The sequence below is a fragment of the Ictidomys tridecemlineatus genome, chromosome 12, assembly GCF_052094955.1.
Source record: "Ictidomys tridecemlineatus isolate mIctTri1 chromosome 12, mIctTri1.hap1, whole genome shotgun sequence".
Taxonomy (NCBI): Eukaryota; Metazoa; Chordata; class Mammalia; order Rodentia; family Sciuridae; genus Ictidomys; species Ictidomys tridecemlineatus.
Window position 1 is genome coordinate 110,084,192 of NC_135488.1, and position 24,821 is coordinate 110,109,012.

General features: G+C 37.3%; 1 protein-coding gene across 3 annotated transcripts in view; it reads left to right on the plus strand.

Moving 5' to 3' along the window:
- Nbas (NBAS subunit of NRZ tethering complex) overlaps positions 1 to 24,821 on the plus strand; it is a 298,757-nt gene that overhangs the window by 11,762 nt on the left and 262,174 nt on the right. For all 3 annotated transcript variants that reach the window (XM_078029643.1, XM_078029644.1, XM_078029645.1), the window contains 3 exons: positions 13,536 to 13,669; positions 16,513 to 16,646; positions 17,645 to 17,743. In XM_078029643.1, coding sequence (XP_077885769.1) covers positions 13,536 to 13,669; positions 16,513 to 16,646; positions 17,645 to 17,743 — 367 coding nt within the window. The remainder of the gene's footprint in view (positions 1 to 13,535; positions 13,670 to 16,512; positions 16,647 to 17,644; positions 17,744 to 24,821) is intronic.

Here is a 24,821-nt window from a genome sequence, read left to right on the forward strand (position 1 = left end):
TCAAGATAATAAAACCACTTTAGAAAGAGCAGTAAGATTCCTCAGTTCAAGGAAGGAAACCATCATATTAATCTATTCCATTTCTTGGTATTTATCAAAGAATTAAAATCAGTATATTATAGTGATACATACTTTCCAATGTTTCTAGCCATCCAATTCATAATAGCCAAGTTATAATTCATAATAGCCAAGTTATGGAACCAGCTTAGGTGCCTGTTGATGGATAAATAAAACATTATATACATACAAGATGGAATTTTATTCAACCATAAGAATGAAATTATGGCACTTGCAGGAAAATAGATGGAACTGGAGAACAGATTGCTAAGTGGAATAAGCCTGACTCAAAGTCCAGGGTTGAATGTTTTCTCACAGGTGGGAGCTAGAGAAAAACAGAAAATAAAAGAAAGCTTGGGGGCCGAAGGGGGGCGGGGAGGAGAGGAATCTCATGAAAATAGAAGGGAGAGCAGTAGAAGGAAGAGGGGAGGACACAAGGAAGTACTGGAGAACAAATCTACCAAATTTTGCTAAGTCCATGCATGAATATACCAGTGAACCCTGCTTATATATGTAACTATAATGCATTAATTGAAATAGAAGAAGCAGACTAGGAGGAGGGAGGAGGAGGAGATAGGGAAGATACTGGGTAATGACATTGATCAAATTATGTGCATGTACAAATATGGCATAATGAATCCTATTATGTATAATTATAATGCATCAGTAAAAATGTAAAGAATAAAGCCAATTTGCAAACACATGAGAATGAGAGGTCAGCAGAAGATGGAGGTAGTGGTTTGGATTTTAGTTTACAGAAGCAGTGCATGAAAAGGCAGAGGAAACATTATTAGGAAAATAATTGATAAATGTGTCCTTTACCTATGTATAGCTTCCAAAACCAAGTGACCATGGATGAAACCTCTGAAACCATGACTCAAAATCTTTTCTCATAAATTGTCTCATTTTGTCAGTGATGGAAAGCTGACACATTCTGTGAACCTCAGTCTTATCTGTAATATTCACATAATTTTATGGATTGAGTTGAGGAGAAAATACAAAATACAAGAATATGAAAATTCTCACAATGCCTGATGCATAAGTACTTAGGAGATACTAAACTACTGTTACTATGATTCTACCTAAAATATCAGTTGTTTGATATTGACTGTGGAATACAATTCATATTTCATAATTGAGGATGTAAGACCCTTCACAATCGGCCTGTCTTCTGAGTCCTCTGCCTTGTGTTCTATGTTGTAGTGTTCGCATGTCAAGTTTTCCATTCCCGTTTTGTGCTTTTTGTGCCTTGTTGCAGGTGGTTCCTTGCACTATATATTGGCCCTGTATACGTTGGGTCAAGCATCAGCTCTTTTGGGAAGCCACCTTCACCATTTATACCTCTTCTGTTTCTCTGGTGCTTGTTTGTGCTGATATCTCAATTAGTCTTTGATTTGCTTGTCTGATTATCATACTGTTCTTTGAAGTCAGGGCTCCTGTCTTTTTTTTTTTTTTTGGTACTGGAGGTTGAACTTGGGGCACTTGATCACTGAGCCACCTCCCCAGCTCTATATTTTATTTAGACACTCACTGAGTTGCTTAGTACCTTGCTTTTGCTGAGGTTGGCTTTGAACTTGCAAATCTCCTACCTCAGTCCCTGGATTACAGGTGTGTCCCTACGCCTGGCGCAGGGCTCCTGTCTTACTCAGGAACTTAAGATTTTTACTGATTAGAGCTGCCTGACACATAATAGGCACATGAATTTTGACCTTATTGAGTAAGTACTTAGGAACTAGTCAATGAGTTTTATTAACGTATGAACACAGTATATGTGCTTACTTCCTGTAGATGAATTTTAGAAATACATGAGAATATGTGTTAATTATATGTACTATATACATCTTTATATTCATTTGAATAACTGTCATGATACTCTCGGTTTTTATTAACATATACCAATGTGTATACATACCATGAATGGAACAGTAAGGGTAGTTGAGAAGCTCTGCTTGCATAGTATCCTTTTCAAAATAGCATAAAGAGGTAGTGTTTATAAAAGTGAATGTTTAAGGAGCTCTAGAATCTCTAGAACTAATAGAAATTCTAGAGCTCTAGAATCTCCTGAACTTCTATAGTTTCCTGAACTTCTATAGTTTCCTGAACTTCTATAGTTTCCTGAACTTCTATAGTTTCCTGAACTTCTATAGTTTCCTGAACTTCTATAGTTTCCTGAACTTCTATAGTTTCCTGAACTTCTATAGTTTCCTGAACTTCTATAGTTTCCTGAACTTACTTCTATATAGTTTCCTCACCAGTGCTTTTTAAAGTAGACCTTATTTAGCTTACATAATATATATGGTTCGTAAAGTCCCCAAAAGAATAATGTGGGGGAGTTTCAGTTGAATACTTTCCAGTGTGGCCCTTAGCTGGGTGTGAGCCTGGGAACTCTGAGGTAGATCTCTGAGGAGCATGCTCAGAACGTTGGAAGATCTAGACACACACGGGGTCCTTTTGAGCTTTGGCTTTAGAAACCTCTTGGCCAGTAAGTAAACAGAAATTTACAAGTTAACATGAAAATAGGAAGCTTAGGGCTGGGGATGTGGCTCAAGCGGTAGCGCGCTCGCCTGGCATGCGTGCAGCCCGGGTTCGATCCTCAGCACCACATACCAGCAAAGATGTGTCCGCCGAGAACTAAAAAAAAAAATATTAAAATTTCTCTCTTTAAAAAAAAAAAAAAAAGCTTAACTGTTCTATATGTCATACAAATTATAATACTTGTTAAAAATTTTTAGAGCACACAGTTAATGTGGCAGTATAGATGAGATAATGCTTTGAGAACTAATGTTTTATTTTGTGGACTTCCAAATGTATGAAGTTTATGCCCTTAATGCTGCATTAATGGCTTCTTTCCATTTTGTATAATGTGAGGTAATGATCATTTGCTTATTATCTGACTCATCGTTATGGGAATAACTCCCATATGCCAAATGATATTTCATGGTGTGCCTGGAGAAAAGGAGCTAGATTGTTAATGTATTTTTGAAACTACATACTGCAGAGTCTGCAAACTGAAATAGGAGCTATTTGGTTCCACTTTGATATTTTTCAATTATTCTTTTATTAAAGATAAGCCCTTTGAGAGAGGTCTTAAATATGCATTGCAACTGGTTTGGACTCTATTTGCCATGCCATTTTAAGTCATTCAGTATTCTCTTTTCATCTTGAACAGTGACTTAAAAATCCATGTGGAATTATTTTTATTAAGCTGCTGTATTTTAATTAAGAGATTTTCCTCATATTTCTGACTTCGAAATGTAGCAAGCCAGAGTTTAACTGAGCAGCAGCTTGCCTACTGTAGGACAGCTGATGGCCTGCCAGCCCGCCAGTGGCTGGGGCACTTTGCCCGAGATCCACTGGTTGCCTCAGGCTTCCAGCAGTCTCATGAGTTTGCTGGTGGATGCCATGCAACATGACTTTCTATTTTGCCATGAAAAAGAATGGGAAGCATCTATTTGAAATGCTCATTTTGAAATGAAAAAATTTATTTCAAAAGTGACTTAGGAGCTTCAGATTATATAACCTTTTCCCCCTTTTCGTAAATTTTTATAGAAATTTTATTTCTTACTGAAACACATTAGTAGAAATTAAGGAGCAAAAGTAGAAATACACCAAATATCAACATTTTCTGTTCTTTCGATTTTTCTATAGTATTCATTAATGTTTTGTAATTGGCTTTGTTAATGATAGGCTGCACTTTTTTTTGTACTGGGGATTGAACCCAGGTACACTTACCACTGAGCTTGTTTTTAGTTTTGAAACTGGGACTTAAGTTGCTAAGGCTGGCCTCAGACTTGTGATCCTCCTGCCTGGTCCTCCTGAGTTGCTAGTATTATAAGTGTGTACCACTGTGCCTGGCTTGTTAATACTTTTTTAGGCTGAAGTTTAAAGACTTTCTGAAGTATCTTTTTTCCCTCCATATTTTCTGCTGGATAATTTCCTAAATGTCAGGACATAGGTCTCCAAACTATTCAGGTAACACAAGAAGATGCCTATGAACTTGATCTCAAGTAGCAAGCAACTCGGTGTACTTGGTTTCACAGGCATGGTGAAACCATCATCAGGCCTTTAGATAATTGTGAAAAGCATAAGTAGCAGATTATTGAATCTCTATTTGAAGGGTATTGGTATGTAGATTGTTTGCTTGTAATGTACTTTTCTGGTTTGATGTTGTAATAGTGCTGGTCCCAAAATATTGGTTGGCAAGTATTCCTGTTTTGTTTTCTGAAAGCATTTGTGTAGAATTGGAATTACTTCTTCCTCAAATGTTTGATGGAATTCACCAGAGAAACTTGGGTTTTCTAATTAGGTTTCAAATTCTTAAAATTGGATATATTAAACTTTTCATGGAATTTGTTTTAATTAGCTATACATGACAGTAGAATGCATTTATGCATGTTGGATATACGTAGATGGGGTATAATTTATCATTTTTCTGATTGGCCAGTGTGATTCTACAACATGTACATAGTTATATGTATATATGTGATGTATTTTTTTTCATAAACCCTCCCCTCTTCTCCACCTAATCTAAGGTAACCATTCTTCGTTAGTCCTCCCTTCCCCTATTGTGAATTAGCATCCACATATTCGAAAATATTTGGCTTTGGGATTTTTGGGGATTGGCTTATTTTGATTAGCATGATATTCTCCAACTCCATCCATTTTCCTGCAAATACCATAATTTTATTCTTTTAATGCTGAGTAATATTTCATTGTGTATACATACCAGTTTCTTTATCCACTCATCTATTGAAGGACATCTAGATTGGTTCTATATTTTAGCTATTGTGAATTGAGCTGCTGTAAACATTGATGTGGCTGTATCGCTATAGTATGCTGATTCTTAAATCCTTTGGGTATAAAACGAGTGGGATAGCTGGTTCAAATGGTGGTTCCATTCAAAGTTTTCTGAGGAATCTCCGTACTGCTTTCCAAATTGGTTGCACCAATTTGCAGTCCCACCAGCGATGTATGAGTGCACCTTTTTCCCCCCGCATCCTTGCCAACGTTTATTGTTGGCAGTATTCTTAATGATTGCCATTCTGACTAGAGTGATAGGAAATCTCAATGTAGTTTTAATTTGCATTTCTCTAATTGCTAGAGATGTTGAACATTTTCTCATTACTTGTATTTCTTCTGTGAAGTGTACATTTATTTAATAAATGTACATTTTAGACTGAGTTTTGTTTTTTGGTGTTAAGTTTGAGTTCTTTATGTATCCTAGATATTAACGCTTTATCTAAGGTATGTTGTAAAGATTTTCTCCCAATCTATACTGAGGCCAAGGCTCTCTTCACATGGTTGTTTCCTTTGCTGAGAAGTTTGTTTCAATCTATTCCACTTATTGATTCTTGATTTCTTTTTTATTTCTTACACTTTAGGGGTGGTGTTAAGGAAGTCGGATCCTAGGCCGTTATGAAGATTTTGCCCTACTTTTTAGTCTCTGTAGTGCCTAAGTCTTTGATCCATTTTGAGTTCTTTTTGTGTGTGTGTATGGTGAGAGGTTTAATTTCATTTGCTGCATATGAATTTCCAGTTTTTCCAGCACCATTTGTTGAATAGGCTCTTTTGTCTAATATTCTTATACTTTTACTGTCTATAGCATATTTACTGTTTCTGATTTATAATTTTCTGTTTTGACAGGGTGGAGATTTATCAGTGTATTACTATTAAATAATAAAATATTTATTTCTTTGATTTTTATCTTTATTCTGGATTTAATTAGCTTTTATTTTTCTGGATGGAAGATCTTTTATTTTTTCATAGTAGAGATTGGTAGAGTGCCTCTGGGTTCACTGAGCCATATCCCCAGCCCTTTTCTATTTGAGACAAGGTCTTGCTAAGTTGCTGAGGCTGGCTTTGAACTCCCAATCCTCCTGCTTTAGCCTCCCCAGTTGCTGGGATTATAGGTGTGCACCATGCCTGGCTTGGAAGATGGAAGTTTAGACTAAATATTTTTTTATATTTAGCATTTTATATCTTGCATCTAAGCATATTCTAATATATGCATCTGTTTCTGTTTGATAAGTAATTTCTGTTAGAACATACACAACTTTGATTAACCTAATGTGGTTTGATTTATGTCTTCATGAATGTTTAAATATCATTTTTTTTTAAAGAATTTTAAAAAATTATTTCTTAGTTCTCGGCGGACACAATGTCTTTATTTGTATGTGGTGCTGAGGATCGAACCCGGGCCGCACGCATGCCAGGCGAGCACGCTACCGCTTGAGCCACATCCCCAGCCCCTGTTTATATTTTAAATCTGGTTCTTGGCTATTGTGCAGTTATTGTGTATGGTGTCTTATAAATTTGTTTGAGTTGGGTAATGGTGCTATTCCTTAATTCCTGAGGAAAGTGTAGAATTCTCTGTATAATGGTGTATTTATTTACATTTCAGTTCTGTGTGTATTTCGGAACCCTGATTTTGAGATGTATGTGCAAAGCAGATGGCTTTGTCATCTCTTTTCATCCTCTTAGTGATGGCAGTCTTGCAGTGCCTGAAGTTATCTTATACACACTCATTCACTCTTGTGGGAGATCAGGTTCAAGACTAATTGCTGCTTTTGTTTAGTAACAAAAGCAGAACTTGTAACAAATTCGAACAGTACACAAGTAGGAAAGAATGATTCTTTAAATTTGCAATCTTCATAAAAGCTTCTTATAATCCTTTTATATACATGGGCTGGCATTTACTCAGGTGTAATGAAACATGGTATTGTATATCTGGTTGTACACCTTGCTCCCCCACTTGCTATGTGGGGGACATCTAATGGGGTGGTGACTTCTTAAAGAATTTCAGTCTGTTTCATGTGGACACAGTATTTGAGTATAAGAATGTGAATCACATTTCCTATTCCACTTCTCTATAGAAATTTAGGATAACAGTCTTCTTCCTCTTTATTTTACCTGTTTTTGTTCATCTCCCATCCTAACAGTGCTGGAAAAATCACTCTGTGGGTATAGAATTTAAAATGTGATAGCTGCTGCTATAATCCTTTTCAAAGAGTTATACCTATTAATAAATCATGAAAAAGGTATGATTGAGGCCATGTCTTTTATCCATTTTCAACACTATTGCCTCTTTTAAATATTCACCATGCTCACAGGCAAGGGTAAAATATCTCATTTTCAATTTGCATGTTTAGTTTTAGGTGTGTGTGTGCGTGTGTGTATCACTAGAGAAAATAGTTAGGTCATACTCTTTTGGATTTAATAGGCTTTTTTTGTATTTGGTTTGTAGTATCTGTATAGCACGGATGTTATCCCTTATATCATCCATGTTAATATTTTTACCCAATTGAAGTCTCTTAAATTTCTTTGACAGAGAATTTTTTTTTTAGTAGTGTTTGCCACTTTTTAAGAAATAAACTTGAGGGTTTATCATGTTTAGACCTTATTGTAGAATTGTAAATTTTTTCTCGTATCTTTTAGTGACTATTTTAAACATAAATAATTTAGCATCTGTCTTCCTATTCCCATGAATTTGCACTTGCTCCTTTGGTTCCTGACTTAGAAATTAGGATGTATATTAAATTGTTCCTCAAACTCTTCATATTGCAGGTGAGGAGACTGAATCTCCCCAAAGCTATACTCGACCTGTTTCTGGTAACACTGAGACTCAACCCCATTGTTCCCTATTTTTAAAGTTCTTGCCATTGCATTTGCAGTGTATACAAGTGAGCACTGGATTGAAATGTACCCCTTTAACCTTTGGGTGCCTGTTGTGTACTACCAGAACAAGGCACAGGTGATAAAACTTCTGAATGAAGTTGATGCAGCTTCTCACAATTTTGAATTCCAAGTGTTTAATTATTGCGATGAGAGCTGAGGGAAATGAAATCTTTGGAAAGGTGGAGAATAGTGGGGCATAGAGTCCTCAGAAGCTCTCCTAAGGAAGTGAGACTTGAAAAAGCAGCCAGTGAAGGGTTCAGGGAAAGGATGCTCTAAGCAGAGAAAATAACATTAAAATAACATTAACAAAACTTGGAGTGAGGGAGAGGGGGAGAGCTTGGCAGCTGGGCAGGTTTCAGGTACAGCAGTGGATGAAAATGGGGGCAGGTGTGAACATTTTGACCTTGAAATGTCAGTTGTCAGGTTTCTGTTGTACTCGGCCTTTTTGAATACTTTTTAGGCAACTGACATTTGTCTTGTAAAAATGTGTACTGTTCATTCCTTTCCCAAACCACAGATAGCTGGAAAAATCCAGCGATAGACTTTATTTTCACATGGTTCTGTGAAATCTTCTTGTAATGAAAACACATCTTTATCTGGGTCAAAACACATGCCGAGTTTTCTGGAGTTACTGTTTATAACTAGAAGTAATAGTACAAACAAATTCCTTTTAGAAGGAACTTGTTTTAGACACAAACAGAATGTACTGCATATGTCTCTTTATCCCATCAAAATGAAATAAGAGTAAAAAATCTGTTCTCAGGTGAGACAATAGTAATAGAAAAATGTTTGCAGCATTTTCTCAGCACATAAATATTTTTTAAGGCAAAGTTGTCGTCTTGCTGGTTTTTATGTAGCATCTGTGCATATGTAGCTTTTCGAGTTGTTCATCATTTTGTCTGCTTCCACATTTGACTTTTCAGCTATCTGAAGACATGGAACTGTTTTTCATCTTACACTCATTGTGTTTAAAAAAAAAAATTTCTTAGTTTATGTAGTGTCTTGGTAGGACTGAATAAAGTTACCTAGACTCTCCTGTGTTCAAGGACCTCTCAGATTTTTTAATATACTTTTTACCTATTGATAGTAAAAATGAACTCATTGATACTTGGCATACTTTGCCCATATATACAAAATATATTACTGAAGGCAAGGGGAGTCTGACTTCTACACAGTACCTCTCTCAGGTAGAGAAGACCCCAGTTGGATAATGCATACTTAATTGGTGTTCTTTAAGGATAGTTGTGTAAACAACATAGTACGAGGTGATCAATACTATGAAAAATGTATGTACGGCATATTTGGTGCACTAGATGAGACCAGTCAGCTTCAAAGTGTCAAGGAAGGAGGAGGTAACGGGTAAACTAGGCTTACGAGGATGAGTAAGACTGGAGAGAAACAGTCCAGGTAAAGGCATCCGTGTGTATGAGAAAGGCAGAGGTGGTATGTGTGGGTGGTGTTAGGGGTGTGATACAGGACGTGGTATGGGATGAAACTATAAATGTATACGATAGGCCTTTCTGTAAGGGCCTTTCTTGTATAGTGAGGTATTGAGACTTGGTTTTGTTGGGAATGAAAAGCCATCAGGGATTTTAAAGTAGCCGAAGGATTTGATTTGTTCATTTTTATTTTAAAATGTTCTTTCGGTAGTGGAGGAAGAGAAAGACTGAAGATGGGAAGACCAGTTGGGAAGCTATTTTATAAGAGTTAAAAAAAAAAAAAAAACTGACCTGTGATATTAGCAAATAATTACAGGGAAGGTCACAAACTTCTGAACTTTTCTCTGTAGTTCCCATTGATCAGCCTCTCCCCATCCCTTCCTTCCCTCATCTCCCCAGCTTCTGATGATCTCCCGAAACTTGAAAGTAAAATGGAGGTTAACTTTAGACTTCACCTGAGTGAGATCATGCAGTTCTTTGCTTGCTGTTTTTCACTTAACATAATCTCCATCCATTTTGTCACAAATGACAGGATTTTTTTTATGGCTGAATAGTTTTTAATGTACACATGCATTATATTCATTCTTGTTTTGTTTCCATTTAGATTGTTTTCATTTGTTGGCTGTTATGAATAATGTTGCAATATACATGGAAGTGCAGATGTCTTTCATGCACTGATTTCATTTCCTGTGGATATGTGTAGGTAGGAATAGGATTGCTGGATCATATGGTAGTTCTACTTTTAATTTTTTTGTGCTAATTTACATACCCACCAACAGTGTGCAGAGTTCCCCTTTACATTATCAGGAGGACACGATTTTGAGAAAAGTGTGGGTTTTTTTTTTTTTTTTTTTAAAAAGCAAAGGAGAAGCACAGGGGACTCCTGTCCCAGAGGATGCAATTTTGCCATCAGGGAGAACGGGGGGTTTTAAAGAAGCTATTCCAAAGTCTGCATTCACGGTGTTCTCTATAGGAGGATTGATACACTGGTTAATTTGGGAGAAGGGAAAAAAAAAATGCCCATTTTAAGATAAGCCAAGATGGTGGAGCTCAAGGGCTACTATATTGAAAGCATAAAATGAATCATTGTCACAGAATTTGCAATCCTCCTGCCTCAGCCTCAAATCACTGGAATCGGAGGCATGTGCCACCTTCCTTGGCTATTTTTTTCCTTGGTTGCTCTGGTTAGGACTCATACTACTATGTTGAAAAGTAGTATAACTAGGCATCCTTGTCTTATTCCACTAATTAGAAAACTTTCAGCCTTTTACTACTCAGTGTAATGTTAGCTGTTGGCTTATTATATACGACCTTTATCATATTGAGGCCATATACCTAATTTGTTAACTGCTTTTATGAAAGGATGTTGAACTTCCTGTTTTTTTTTTTTTCCCCTTGCCCCTCAAAATCCCTTTGGTTATTTGGACCTTTTTTGTGTTTCCATACAAATTTTAGGATCTTTTTTTCCCCCCCTGCTTTCTTTTGAGGTGATCATATGGTTTTTGTCCTTTGTTCTGTTGAGGTGGTATTGATTTATGTGGGTGGAACTATCCTTGTATCCCTGGGATGAATTCCAGTTGATCATGGTTAATGTTTTTAATATACTATTGAATTTGGTTCGTTAGCATTTTTGTTGGATTTTTTTCAGCAAGAATACTGGTTTGTAACCTTTTGTGTGCTTGTCTGGTTTTGATATCAGGGCAGTGCAGGCCTTGTAGAATGTTTGGAAAAATTTCGTTCTTTTTTTTTGGGGGGGGGCAATAATTTAAAGAGAATTAGTCTTTAAATGTTTGGAACTCAGTAGAGAAGCCATTTATACTGGGCTTTTCTTTGGGAAGCTTTTTATTACTGATTCAGTCTCATTACTTATTAGTCTGTTCACATTTTGTGTTTCTTCATGACTCAGTTTTGGGAAGGAATATGTGATGTCGTAACTCCAGGTTTTGTTGGAATACTCTGTTGGTTTGCTGTCTGTTCATACTACAGAGCTATCTAAGCACAACTTTGCAGTTCTGCAGTTGGTATTTTGCTGAGCATGAACTGGGGGAATACCTAACAAGGGTACTCCATCACCTGAGGCCTCTCTGTGGGACTGTAGTAGACCCAGACACCTTATCTACAGCCACTGGGAAATCTCCCAACTCTGGGCAGAATCACTATGGAGAGGCTAGTCCCAGCCCCCTAAGCCATACCTATGGCTACCCAAACTGCCAAGCTGTTTCACACAGCCTGTAATCCACCAAGACCAGCCCAGCACTGGGTAGCCCAAGTCCTACACTGCTCTCGTTGCCTATCACCAGAGTCTTTATGGCTCAAGCTGGCTGCAGTTAGCCACAGGTAATCCTGGTCAGGTTAGGCTTATGATATATTGGGGCTATATATCTTCTCCTGTGTCAGAACTGGGGCCATTCAAAAGCTTTGTCCATGGGCACTAGCCTATTGGTGAGGACTGTTAAGATCTCTCTCCTGTGTTACGTTTCACCATCCTGGCACTGCATTTCAAGGCCAAGTTCTGTGCTGATTGCCTTGCCCTACTGTCAGTGAATGAATGGCATTTTGCTCTACACTATGCTGTCCAAGGTGAGTGGTGATAGTGAAGGTAGTTCTTTGGCTCCAAGTCTAACTCTAAGCTGGCTTGTGCCTGACTCTCGGCCACAAGAATCTGCATGGCCTCAGGGGTGTTCCAGGCCCGTGCTATGGGTTGGCAGGGATGCAGGCTGAAACAGTACTCCTACTAGGGTACAAGTCTCTCCTGGTGTTGGGAAGGTTTAGCAGCTCCTCTGCAAGCACTGGTCTTGAGGATAGCTGTGGTACCTGAAGGGGATAGGATGTGGAGACAGTCCCTTGGCTACCAAGGCTGATGCTACTGTTATACCCGAGTTTTACAGCTTCAGGGACTTCGGAGTCTGAGGGATTGGGTGTGCCAGGCACACTGTAAGGCTGGCAGTGATGCAGGCCAAAACTCAAGTCTGTCCCACTGGGGCAGTTCTCTGCCTGATGCCAGTACAGATGTGGAGGTTACACCTGGGAGCTCTGGTTTAGGTATATGGCCTTTGGGGTTTGCCTTGGCTTTGAGTCTCGAGCTCCAAGTCTAAAGATCTGTGCTAGTTTCCATGACCTGCTTCCTAGTTGGTAGTGTTTTTTTTTTTTTTTTTTTTCCTGTTGCCCAAGGTTGGAGGAAGGGTAGCGGAGGCCGTTTACTTGCAGCCTGGCTAATGCAGTTCCAGTGGCTCAGTTTGAGTATTGACCTGGGGGGTAGAGTCATGGGTCTCTACTTGGCACTGGACTTCAAGTCTAAGGCCTGGACTTAATTCCCGCTTCTCTCCTGGGTGGGAGGCATCTCTTTGAATGCTGCTTGGAGTTGGGACTGAGGGTGGTGTTGAGGCTTGTGCCTCTCTTCCTGGCTAGATAGACACAATTTTATAGACGTAATTTTTTTTCTATAAAAGGACAGCTGCTTAGAGCCATTCTTTTATCTGTAGAAATCTGTCTTCGAGTAACTGGCTCAAAATATGCTGAAGAGGTTGGATTTGGGGTGGCCTATTCTCTCCCACAGAAGCAATCCTAAGGCCCTAAGAGGCAGCATGCCGTAATGAGAAGTGCTCTGTGTGGGCAGGAAGGACGCTGAGGTTCCAGGTTTTTTCTGTTCTTGACCCGTGGTGGTACCTTGAGTCGCTTGATTATTTGGAATTCTAACAAAAGGGTGTTTATCCTACCTATCTCTTCAGCTCTGAGATTTTAATGAGGAGAAATAGAAGCCAGTGAAACACAAACTTCAAACAAAACCTAGATTTTAGAGTTTTGTAACCTCTTTTCCCCCTCTTTGCTAATATCCTTCCTATTTAAAAATTCGGAGAAAAAAAATCCCAGTGTTGGATTATTAGGATTACTTTAAGGTGTTGCTTATAAAAATCTTATTGACTAAAAACTGCTCTGAATTTTCTAAATGTGTGTATCTGTATGGAATTCCTTTTATTTTGTATTTTCTTGGCACCTGTATTTGATATATTTAAAGGATCTGTTAAGCTTCTCAAAACTTGCTTTTAGAGGCCCCAAACTCATTGGATTAGAATTATTTTCTAGACTTTTGCTCTATTTCATTTTTGAGGCATATTTCTGAGCCTTTACCAGAGTATATTTAGCATTCATCAGGCCTCTGGTGTCAGAGGCTTTGCTTCTAAAATAAATGGGGCAGAATATTTGATTTACATTTTACTTGAAATGGATTTCTGGGAACTGTTTTCTATTGAATGAAATTTTAGAGATCCTTAGAAGATAATGTAATATAGTTGAATATTTTAGTTGCAGTGACTAAAATGTTAACTATCATTATGACATTGTTAAAAGCACCTCTTTTCATTCTAGTTCCAAAAGATCCCAAACCCCAGTGGAGACGGGTAGCATGGAGTTATGATTGCACACTGCTGGCCTATGCTGAAAGCACAGGAACTGTGAGGGTATTTGATCTCATGGGAAGTGAACTATTTGTCATTTCCCCGGTATGTATATTCCTTCAACCTCTGACATTTGTTGTCTGTTGCTTTCTATGTATAAGTGACTGAATGGATGAATGTGACCGTAGGGGAAATACAAGTAAATATAAATCAGAAAAACCTATGAACTTGTTAGGCATGATGGTTCATGCGTTTAATTTTAGCAACTTGGGAGGCTGAGACAGGTGGATTGCAAGTAGTGTCTCAAAAGATTGAAAAAAAAAAATGAGAATGGCTGGGGATGTAGCTCAGTGATAGTGCCTTTAAGTTAATCCCCAGTACCTCCCTGCCCCCCCCAAAAAAACTTAAGATACCCCAAAACTTAGTCTATCTGTGGTATTCCTTATATTTATAAGGCACTGTAAGATTGAAAACCACCTGGTAAGTAACTACTAAATAGATTATTAAAAACAAGACTGAGACCTAGGGATGTATGAAATAAAGGTGTTTTTTGAGCCTCATTACACAGGCTACCCAGAGAAGGAAAAACTGTCTTGGAACAAGTTCCCACAACTTCCAGCAACAAGGCTAGGTAGGAATTTGAAAATGTCTGCTGAACCTGGAGCTCCGTATTTTCTTTGGGGAAGGAAAGCACAATTCTTACATTGAACTTCTGTTGCCTCTAGAGGAGAGAACAGTGAAGGAGGGGAAGCTTGGGACAAGAGGTTAGACCACAAGGAGAAGTAATAGTTGTTTCTGGATTGGTTGGAGTAACAGTCCAGAAACGGGGTCTGGTGGGCAGCCATGATGGGATTTAAGTCAAGGTTTCAGCCTAGAGTTGATTTTTGTCCACATGTTCATTGACTAACTTCCCTTACCTCTCCAACACCCTTCCATTCTCTGACCCTCCTAATTTCAGGATATCTTAGTGTTTTTTTTTTTAATTTTTACTATAAGAGATTTAACCTTGGGGTGCTGTACTACTTTTAGTTTTTGTTATGAAGATAGCCTCTTGCTAAGTTGCTGAGGTTGGCCTTGATCTTTTGATCCTTCTGCTTCATCCTCCTCTGTCACTGGGACTATAGGCATGCATCACAGCACCTGGTTATAATTCTTTTGTCGTGGTGCAGAATGTACCCTAGACTGGAACAACTAGAATTTGTTACCTTTAAAAGGGATAAAAATTGAAAGAAGTGGATGGGGGAAAAAAATAATGGTTGGGGGGAAAAATAAACATGTATTTCTTGGCTACTTTATATTAATGACTAAATCTATTCTTAATATTCAAAATTACCCTTTGAGTATGTTGGGAAGATATTATTCCCATTTTAGTTTAGAAAACCCACTCTGGAAGTAAAATGACTTTCTCAGGGCAGCCCAGTTATTAAACTTTTTTTAGTGATATAGTGCTTTTTAGTTTATATCCTTAAGTGAAGGTACAAGGTAGGTAGAACAGTGGTTCTAACTCTGGCTAATCAACTGGGAGTTTTATAAGGAAAATAAAAACAAAACCAAAATGCACTACAGGATTGCCCAGGCTCTACTGGGAGTTTGTATCTAATTGATCTGCGTAGGAGCTGAGGATTAATATTTGTAAGATTTTTCAGCTTACTCTGAGAGGTAGAGCTGAGAACATTTTTTTTTTAAATTCAAAAATAATGAATGGAAAAACTTGGGAAAAATGCTTTGGCTTCTATTATGGAAATCCTTTGGAACCACATGAAGGAGTTTAGATTACTAGTTTCTAGACTAATCTATTAGGAATATAATACAAGGGGTGGGGGTGTGTGTGTGTGTGTGTGTGTGTATGTGTGTATATACATACATACACATACATATATTCAAATGTAATTTTAAAATCTTACAGTAGCTATAATAAATGGGTAAAATTTCTTTGTTTTATTGAGCCATTGTATTCAAAATACCATCTCGACATGTAATCATAAATGTTAATGAGATTTTCTTTCCTCTGTACTAAATCATTGAAATTTTATGTATATATTTATATTTATAGTATCTCAATTAGAACTTGCATGTATCGGGTGTTCAATGAGTGGCTCTAGACTACAAGATACCATTTAGTGTTAGAAAAAACTCCCTCTACTCTCAAATCTAGTAGTTGTCAGTTTAATTTGCAGTCTCCCAAGACAGATTAACAAGAGAAATAATACACAAATTTTATTAATGCTTTTGCATGCTTGGACCTTCATAAAAAACTGAACTAAAGGAAGTAGATGTGGGGGCTTATATACTATCTTAATAAAGGTCTATAAACTGGGAAAGTGCCTAGGAAATGTGAAATTAAATAACCCTCATCTTCCATTAGTTAATGAGGTCTGTTTCTGCGACTCATTTTGGTATGACTTGCAGTCCTTTCCTGGTGCAGAAGCACTTTTCAAAAGAGAAAATTTTGCCTTTTTAGGCAGTAAGGAGATGGCAGAGAACTTTGCTGCATCCCTTGGTTCTCAGTTGCCTTCTGATCAAAATGATTCTATGCCTAAGTGGCGTATTTTTAGTGACATATTCTGATCAGCTCTAAGGGAATAAACATTATGCATGCTTCCCAAGGTGCTCAGACCTTCATGTATTTAGTAGTATAGCCTGGGAAGTAATTGGAGTTGGTTTTGTTTTTAGCCTAGGATACTGCTAGCAGTAGAAATTAACACTTGAAAGCTTATAGAGTTCAGAGTCTGTGGTGGCCCTTCCTTCCTCCTGACCTTCTCACCCTTCCGCCTTTCTCCCTTTGAATAGAAATTTACTTAACCTGTGTGAACATCTCAAAGAGGCTGCTGAGGTTGGGAAAATTGGTCTAGATTAGGGTGTCAAAGCCAGTGTTTTGGATATCCTGCAGATAAGCATGTATTAACTTTTAACTACTACTTTAGTAACTTAATTTCTGTCTTCTACAGGCATCTAGTTTTGTAGGTGATTTGAGCTATGCCATTGCTGGGTTGATATTTTTAGAATACAAAGCAAGTGCACAGTGGTCTGCAGAACTCCTGGTCATCAATTACCGAGGAGAACTTAGAAGTTACCTTGTGAGGTAAAAATGTACTTTGGGAAGTCATATTTGATACAATGTTTATTTCTCTGGTTTAGTGTCAGATGCATTTTTTCTTTTAGTATGTTAAGAAAAATTGCAAATACTATAGTTGAAAGAATGGTGTGTTGAACACACATTTCACATTGGATTCTGTACCTAGGATTTTATGTACTTGTTATCACTTTTTTGACCATCTATCCCTCTGTCTCTAGCTATTAATCTTGCAGTGTATTTCAAAATAAGTTGGAGACATCAGCACTCAAATACTTTAGCATGCATTTCATTAATTAGAATTCCATATTTGCTTATAATTTTTCAGGTAAAAATGTCATACATTGTAAAGCACAAATCTTGGTTGTAACCACTGGTGAATTATGATAAATGTACATACTTGTGCTGTTCAAATCCTTCTCAAGATACAGAAAATTGCTATCATGCAAGAAAGTTCCCTTGTATCTTTCCCAATGTTACAGGGCTCAGGCCTTAGTGAGGCAGCGCAAAGACCCTCGCTTCAACCCTCCATTATTGTGATCAAAGCAAAGATTTCATACATGTCACTCAGTAACAGGCATGACATTACTGAAGGGATAGGAAAAAGGAGATATTCTCAAGGGAGAGAGTGGATCCTCTCAGAACAAAGGGACTGTTTGCCTCTCCAGCATTCCTGTTTTATTGGAGATCCCAGAGAAGTTTCCATACAGTCCTGTTGAGGTGTACCTTTTGACTTTTGACGTGAGACTTTCAAGTCCCCACTGTCAGGAAAACTCTAGGTCACTTGGGCCCATGCTGACTGGTTCTAATTGGAATCCTTTAAGTTGTAGATGGCCCATTACCTTTTATTTATTGTGGTGCTAAGGATCAAACCCACTGCCTCACGTGTGCTAGGCAAGTGCTCTACCACTGAGGTACAACTCCAGCCCCCAGTCTTATAAATTGACATTTAATGATGTCCTTGTGGTTTAATGGTATTTATTTTTTATTTACCTTCTTAAATTTAGTGTGGGAACAAATCAGAGCTACCAAGAAAGTCACAGTTTCAACTTCAGTACCTATTATCCTCATGGAATAAATGCTGCTATTTACCACCCTGGTCATAGGTAAGAACCATTTTCTCTGATATTTAGTGGAATATTGGGTGAATATGGAAATCTTGATTCAGTGAGAAATGGTCTATCTTGATTCTTTCTTTGGCTGCTTCATTCCACACTTTTGGGTATAGCTATGCTTAATATCTGTAATATTGTTGTAGTTATCTTCTGTATTTTATTATCTCCCTGGCGAACTGAACTTCTCCAAGCCAGATAGGGCACTGGGAATATTCGTTAAGGAATTTCTTTGCTCTAGCCCTCTGGATCTTTTCTTTTTGTAAGATGAGTATTATACTTAATTCTTGGCATTGAGAGAACTATTAAAGTACTACATATAAAGTGCTTTCACACAGAAGGGCCTCAGTAGATGTTACTTCTCCTTTCCTTGCAGGTTAGTGCTAGGTTGGCTGAATATAGGTTGCATAGTTCCTTCCAATAATTGCAACACATTCTTCAGGGACTCCACTTCTCCATTATTTGCCATCTACTTGAAGTTTACTAGGAGCTTTTGGCATTTTCTCCTTCCAGTGATTTCTCCTCTTTAATTTTGAGAATGAAATTTACATATTTCATAAGTTAGCCAAGGTAATTGTTTGATTCTCTAAATTGAAAGAGTGTCAAATTTTGAGTCGGGTGAACCTAACTTGAGTTTTGAATTTTGTGACTAATTTGTATGTTGGTTAGTCTTTAAACTTTCTGACCCTCAGGATACTTAATTCTTTATCGACTGAACATGTGTGCAAGTTTTGTATACTACTCAGTCATAGGTATCTTTTGCAGAATAAAAATAAAATTATGAAAAGAATACATACCCCTACCCCCATACTGAAATGCCCTTTGTGCTCTTCCCTGATGCCATCCTCGGTGTCCTCCCAGAGATAACCACTGTACCGAATTTCGTGTGTATCATCCTCTGCTTCTTTATCATTTATTCCTAGTTTTGCTGTTTGACTTTATATAAGTGGAATCACACAGAAGACATTGTAGGTATTTCTTTGACTTGCCTTTTGATTTTGTTCACTTATTTTTTAACTATGAGAATATTTTATTTTCTGAATATGTAGCATTTATCCATTCTCCCATAGATGAAAATGTTTCCAGGTTTTTTGATATAAACAAGTATAGTGGTTAAAAAAAAATCACTGTACACTTAGCACCTTCTGTAAGTTTCTGTAGGATATAGTATCTAGGAGTGGAATTGCTGACTTGTTGAGAAAGTACATCCTAAACCTATCCAGGTAAAGTCAAGTATTTTCCTTAGAACTTATAACGTTGTACAGCCCCATTACCAGTCTGAAAGTTTCTATTTCATTCTCAATGATCTTGATGTTGAGAGTGATGTCGGACTTCTAAATATTGATAAGGATAAAAGAATCTTACCATGGTTTCAATTTGCATTTCTTTGGTTGCTGTTTGAGGTTGTACAACTTTGTTATTGGCTACTCTATTGTGATTTATAAAATGATTCATCATTTTTTTGTTGGGTAGTTAATGTTGATATTTTTGTATGATCTGTATAGTAATTTTGGATCTGTTATATGCATGATCTCGATTAATTTTTTTACCATTTTTATTAGATTTACTTTAATATTTGAAATTATGTGCATATATCAAATAGTTTTAAATAGTTCTAAAAACTAACTAAATTGGTGTCCACTTTTAGCGGCATTCTTCTGGTTGCTTTCATGCATCTAAATAAAATGCTTCCATTGTTACTCTTTGATTTATAACTTTGCATTTTTTTTCCCCTTGCAAGATGGATACTAAGCTTCTTATTCACTTTACCACATGCATGCACACTAATTCTTTGCTTGGTCTCTAATATTACAATTTGTAGGATGAGTATTATACTTAGATATTTGCAGGTGAGATAAGTTTATATGGTATTCCACGATAGCTTTTCAATGTTATTTTTCAGTAAACATTATTGATGTCTTATTGCTGTCAACTATTCCAGGTGTTTGGGATGTGTATTCCTTATGAAACTGCTAGGATAGCAGATAATGAATGAACACACAGTATGTGGAGAGCTGATAAGTGCTATGGCAAGAAAATGATCAGAGATGCAGATTGGAAATGTGGAAAGTAGGCTTAGGTGACAGTTTTATGTGGGAGGTTTCTGTTCTCCTTGAAATTTATTTTCCCAAAGACCTGTGAAAAGTGAGGGTAGTTATTTGAATATCTGGGGGAAGAAGGTTTCATGCAGGGGAGGAACAAATGCATAGGTCCTGAGTTGGGAGTGTGCTCTGCATTTTTTAGGAACAGCAAGGAAGTGAGTTTGGATGAAGCAGATTGAATAGAGTAATAAGTGGAGGTCAGAAGAATAATGGTCACTGCTGAATCCTGCAGGGCTTTGCAGGCCACTCAGACACGTGTTCTTACTTTCTGCCTATGTTCTCCTTACAGTTAATATTCTAGTTGCTCAAGATTTTAAATGTACCTACCACAGAATTACCCTTAAACTCACTCTGCTGGGTGTAAGTCTCCCTTCAGTACATCACATACATTAGTGGTGTGAAGTTTCACCTTCTTAAATTGGTATCTCAGAATTTTCTGATCTGCTCCCATTTATATTTCTGCCTGCTGCATAGCGATTGTCTTGAAACTTTACCCTCATCCCAAGAATTTTTTCTGTTTTGTTAAAACTTTCCTGAATCTTTGTTTTCTTGTTAGACAAAAAAACAAAGATTTATCTCACTATTTTGGCAAATCTCACTATTTTGGCAAATCTCACAACTTCCTATAACGCCTCACGGATAGGCACATGGGAGTATATTTTTTGAAGTCACAGATGCCTGAAAATGGCGTTATTCTATTTGCATGCTTAATTGATAGTTGGGCCAACAGAATTGTAGGATGGAAATGATCTTCCCTTACAATTTGAGAGGTATTGCTGTATTTTTTTCCCTAGCTTCCAGTATTACTCTTAAATTTTAACATTCTGGAATGAAGCCCATTTTTTTTTCCCTTTTTCTGGAAATTAAGATTTTTTTCCCTCTTGTGTTCTGAAATTGGACCATGCTATGAGTTGGACTAGGTTTTTAGTATCTACCACTCTGGCCCCTTAGTTTGGGTACTCGTAATCCCTACATTTTGTTTGATTCCTCATGGCAACCTGGTATTTCTAACACATGCAAAGCAAACTGTACTTTTGCAGAAGGGTATACTACTGAAGAATCTGGCAAGAACCACACTTGGTACTCTGCCTGGGTTTTTTTTTTTTTAAATAGAGATTTAGTACAAGGCGCACACTGTCAACCATCACCAGATACACTTCTAAAATCCAGAATCATTAGAAGCAAGTTTAAAAAACTATATTCCAATAAGCTACAAAATTTCAAAGATATTGATTTCTGACATGACCTACTCAAATTGAACCATGAGGATATAGAAAACTTTTCACTATCAAGTAATGAAATTGAAGTAGCAATTAAGTTTTGCAACAAAGAAGTCTAGGACCAGATGGATTCTCAGCTGAGTTCTACCAGATCTTTAAAGAACTTCAAATTATTCCATCAAATAGAAAAGGAAGGAACTTTGCCAAATCATTCTGTGGAGCCAGTAGTAGTCTGATACGTCTATCTCGTTTTGTTATCAAAGAGAATTTCAGAGTAATATCCCGGATCAGACGCAAAAATTCTTAATGTGTTTTTAGATGTTTATGAATATTTTAAGGACCAGGCGTGGTGGCACATGCTTGTAATCCCAGTGTCTCCAGAGTCTGAGGCAGGAAGATTGCAAGTTCAAAGCCAGCCTCAGCAACTTAGTCCTTAAACAACTTAACAACAAAAAAACTGGAGATGGTAGCCTAGTACCTTGTTTCCAGCTGCTTTCCTGTGTCGCCTCTTCCATTATGTTCTGCCTAACCTCGAGTCCCAAGCAACAGAATTGGGTGTCTATGGAGTGAGACCTCTGAAACTAAATACACTTATCCTCCTTTAAAACTGTTCGTGTCAGGCCTTTGCTCACAGCAATGAAAAAGCTAACACTGGAATGTCAATTTCAGGAGGGCAGGAACTTTATCTATTTATGGCTCTGTTTTCTGCATACAGAAGAGGACCTGCTCAAACATTTTTGAGTCAATGAAAGTCTGACTTTGGACGAATTAAAATCTAAGAACTTGGGGGAGAAACTTGAAGTTATAAAACAGATTTGTTCAAACTTTTCTTGGCTTAAATTAGTCTTAACCCATAACATAAACTTCATGAGGGCAGGGAAATGTTGGCTCTTACATAGCATATTTCTCGTGTTGGCACAGTACCTTGCAAAACTTAAATATTTTTTCTTCAAGAAATCAATTATATATTGATCTAAGATTTCAACTGAAAATCAGCCTTTATTGTTCACCAGATGCTTATGTGCTAAATCTGTCATCACAGTTCTGTGATATGGTATCACAACTGCTGTTGTGTGTATGGAGAAACTGAAGTTCCCAAAGGCTTATGAAACCATGATGGTGTATTAGGTGGTAAACTCATGTCCTTGATTCCATGCTTAGGGAGCTTTTCTCAGAAAGTGGCTGACACCTGTAGACTGTTAGAGTCTGGCCTGTTTCTAAGAATAGATTTTGCATTTTTTAGACATTTGAAAAACAACTCACATATTTTATGACGCATGAAAATTAAACGAAATTTGAATCTCAGTATCCTTAAAGTTTTATAGGAACATAGCCACACTTATAAATAAAAACATACAGCTTTATTTTTTTTTTACCATAAACAAATAGTTTTTAAAGAGGTGGAGTGGCCCACAAAGCTTGAAATATTTATGACCTGTTTTTGAGAACTCATTTGCTGATCCCAAGTCTATGCCATCTCAGAATAAGTGACTTAGCTCTGCTAGGTGGTGCAAAGGAGTAATGAAATTTCATTTTCCATACTTTTTGATTCTAAATTCTAAATTTTAAGGAATTGATAGCCAGACACTAAATTTTAAGTGTACTGAATGCTCAATTATCAAGTTGCCAGGAAAATGTTTTGTTTGTTGAACTAAGGAGTCCAAAAAAAATTCCCTTATTTTAATAACTACTCATTTAATAAACTTTCTATGATCATCCATAAGCACATATTGATTAAATAGTTACATGCTTCATAATTTGACTCCTTAAGAGCGCATAATATATTCAAGGGTGCTATGAAGCAGCAGACTTCAAAGCATGGTGCTTGAAGATCACTGGGGATGCTATAGAAATTCAGAGGCTTTGAATTCCACCCTCTGCTTACCGAATCAGGCTCTAGAGGAGTGGCCCAGAGGTTTATTTTAAGCCTGGTGATGCCAGAATGGCTACTTAAAGGGTCATGGTTTTATTCTTATTCTTTAATAAACATCAGTAGAATTTTAAAATGTCAAACTGGCTGGACTTTATGTAGTAAAGAATGTTTAGTATATACTAAAATGAATTAGGAATATTTGCTTTTCCAAAAGAGAATGGCTTCTAGCTCTGAGATTAGATAAGGTTTGAGCTCTTTGACCAATCTGGTGTTTAAGCTTTTTTCTCCCCTCTGTGGTGGGGATCTAACCCAGGGTCTCACACATGCCAGGCAAGTTCTGTATCACTGAGCCATAACCCAACCCCAAAATTTGGGGACCTGGAGTATGTTTTCCCTTCATTTCTTTTTTCCTATTGTATGACCTAAGCATGCCGGTCATTGGATAGAACATACAGAAATTATTTTGAACTTCTTTGGTTTGAAGGAGTTTTAAGCCACTAGATGGCAGATTCTTTGAACAGTTATTAAATTGAAAAGTCTTAATAAATTATTCCTAACTTTTCTTGGAGTCAATTTTTAGTGTAACTTTCATTCCATTACTGGAACATGCTTAGGGACTTTCATCCTGTCTACTTTTTTTCAGCTTTGACCACCTATGTGTTACTATCTCCTATTCTCTGGTTTCTGCCTTTATTCTGGATCATTTAATTCACTTGTGTGCGTGGCGTGCTCGTTCTCCATCAGTTTATTCTTGTTCCCTGATACCTATGTTCCTGCTTTGAGTTTTGGATTTGTAGAGTATCAGCACTAAAACGGACTTAATCCATCATTTGGTTGTTCCTTCATTTCTTGCATGGGAAAGGTGAAGTCTATAGAGGTTAAGCCAAGGACAAGGATCGTCTTATCTTTGTGTAGCTATATTTCTTTTCACATAGTGCCCAGATAATGCTACTTAAGTGGAACATCAGTAATAAACGTTTTAAAGGATACAAAGATGAACTGGACACCGTCCCTCCTTCAAAATGGCTCCAAGTTTAGAGATAGGGATAAGTAGCTGTTATATCAAAAAGGACAGAACATAAATGCCCAGAAAATGAGCAAGATATTTGTGTTGCAAAGGACCTATGTGAACTTTCTGTTCTGTTCTCGATGCTGCTTCATCCTATAGACATAAATTAAAACAACTATTAGAGAATTGATTAAATTCTCTACACTAAAGTACATGATATGTGGGAATTAACAAAAGTGTTTCTTATACTCTCTGAACACACCATTTATTGCCTCAGTCCTTGCTCCTGTTCATCATGTTCTCTTGGCTTAGTGTTTCTTACTTCACCCTTTATCTGTGTGGGAAATTGTTTAACGAGTGAACCCTTCGCTAGTGCTTCCCTCTGAAGCCTTTCTTGACTTCTTCCATGCAGTTAATATGCCTTGCAGGCTGTTTTGTACATACTACAGAGGTTGCTGCAGAGGTCCTATGCAGCTGTGGTCAGTGGTTCCTAGTAGTTACTTCACCTGTAGCGAGCCAGGCTCATGTTCATTCCCGTGTGTGAGTGCGTCAAAGACTCTGCCCCCTGAGCAGCATGCCACTTGAAACTGGTGAACTATGGAAGATGAGTTACATTGAAAACTGATTCTAAGGAAAATTAGAAATGATCTATTAGGGCATTTCTTTAATTTCTTCATGGCTTTGTACATAGTTGGTGTACAGTAATTACTAAGGGAGGGAAAGAAATGTCTCAAGATTATAGTTAATCTTTTTTCAAAGATATTGCAACTTGTTACCCCTCATTTCTAGACTTATAATATTTCTTGCTGTTTTCCACAGAATGTGAGGTTGAAGATTTTAGGGAAATATTACTTTTTTCCTGTTTTGT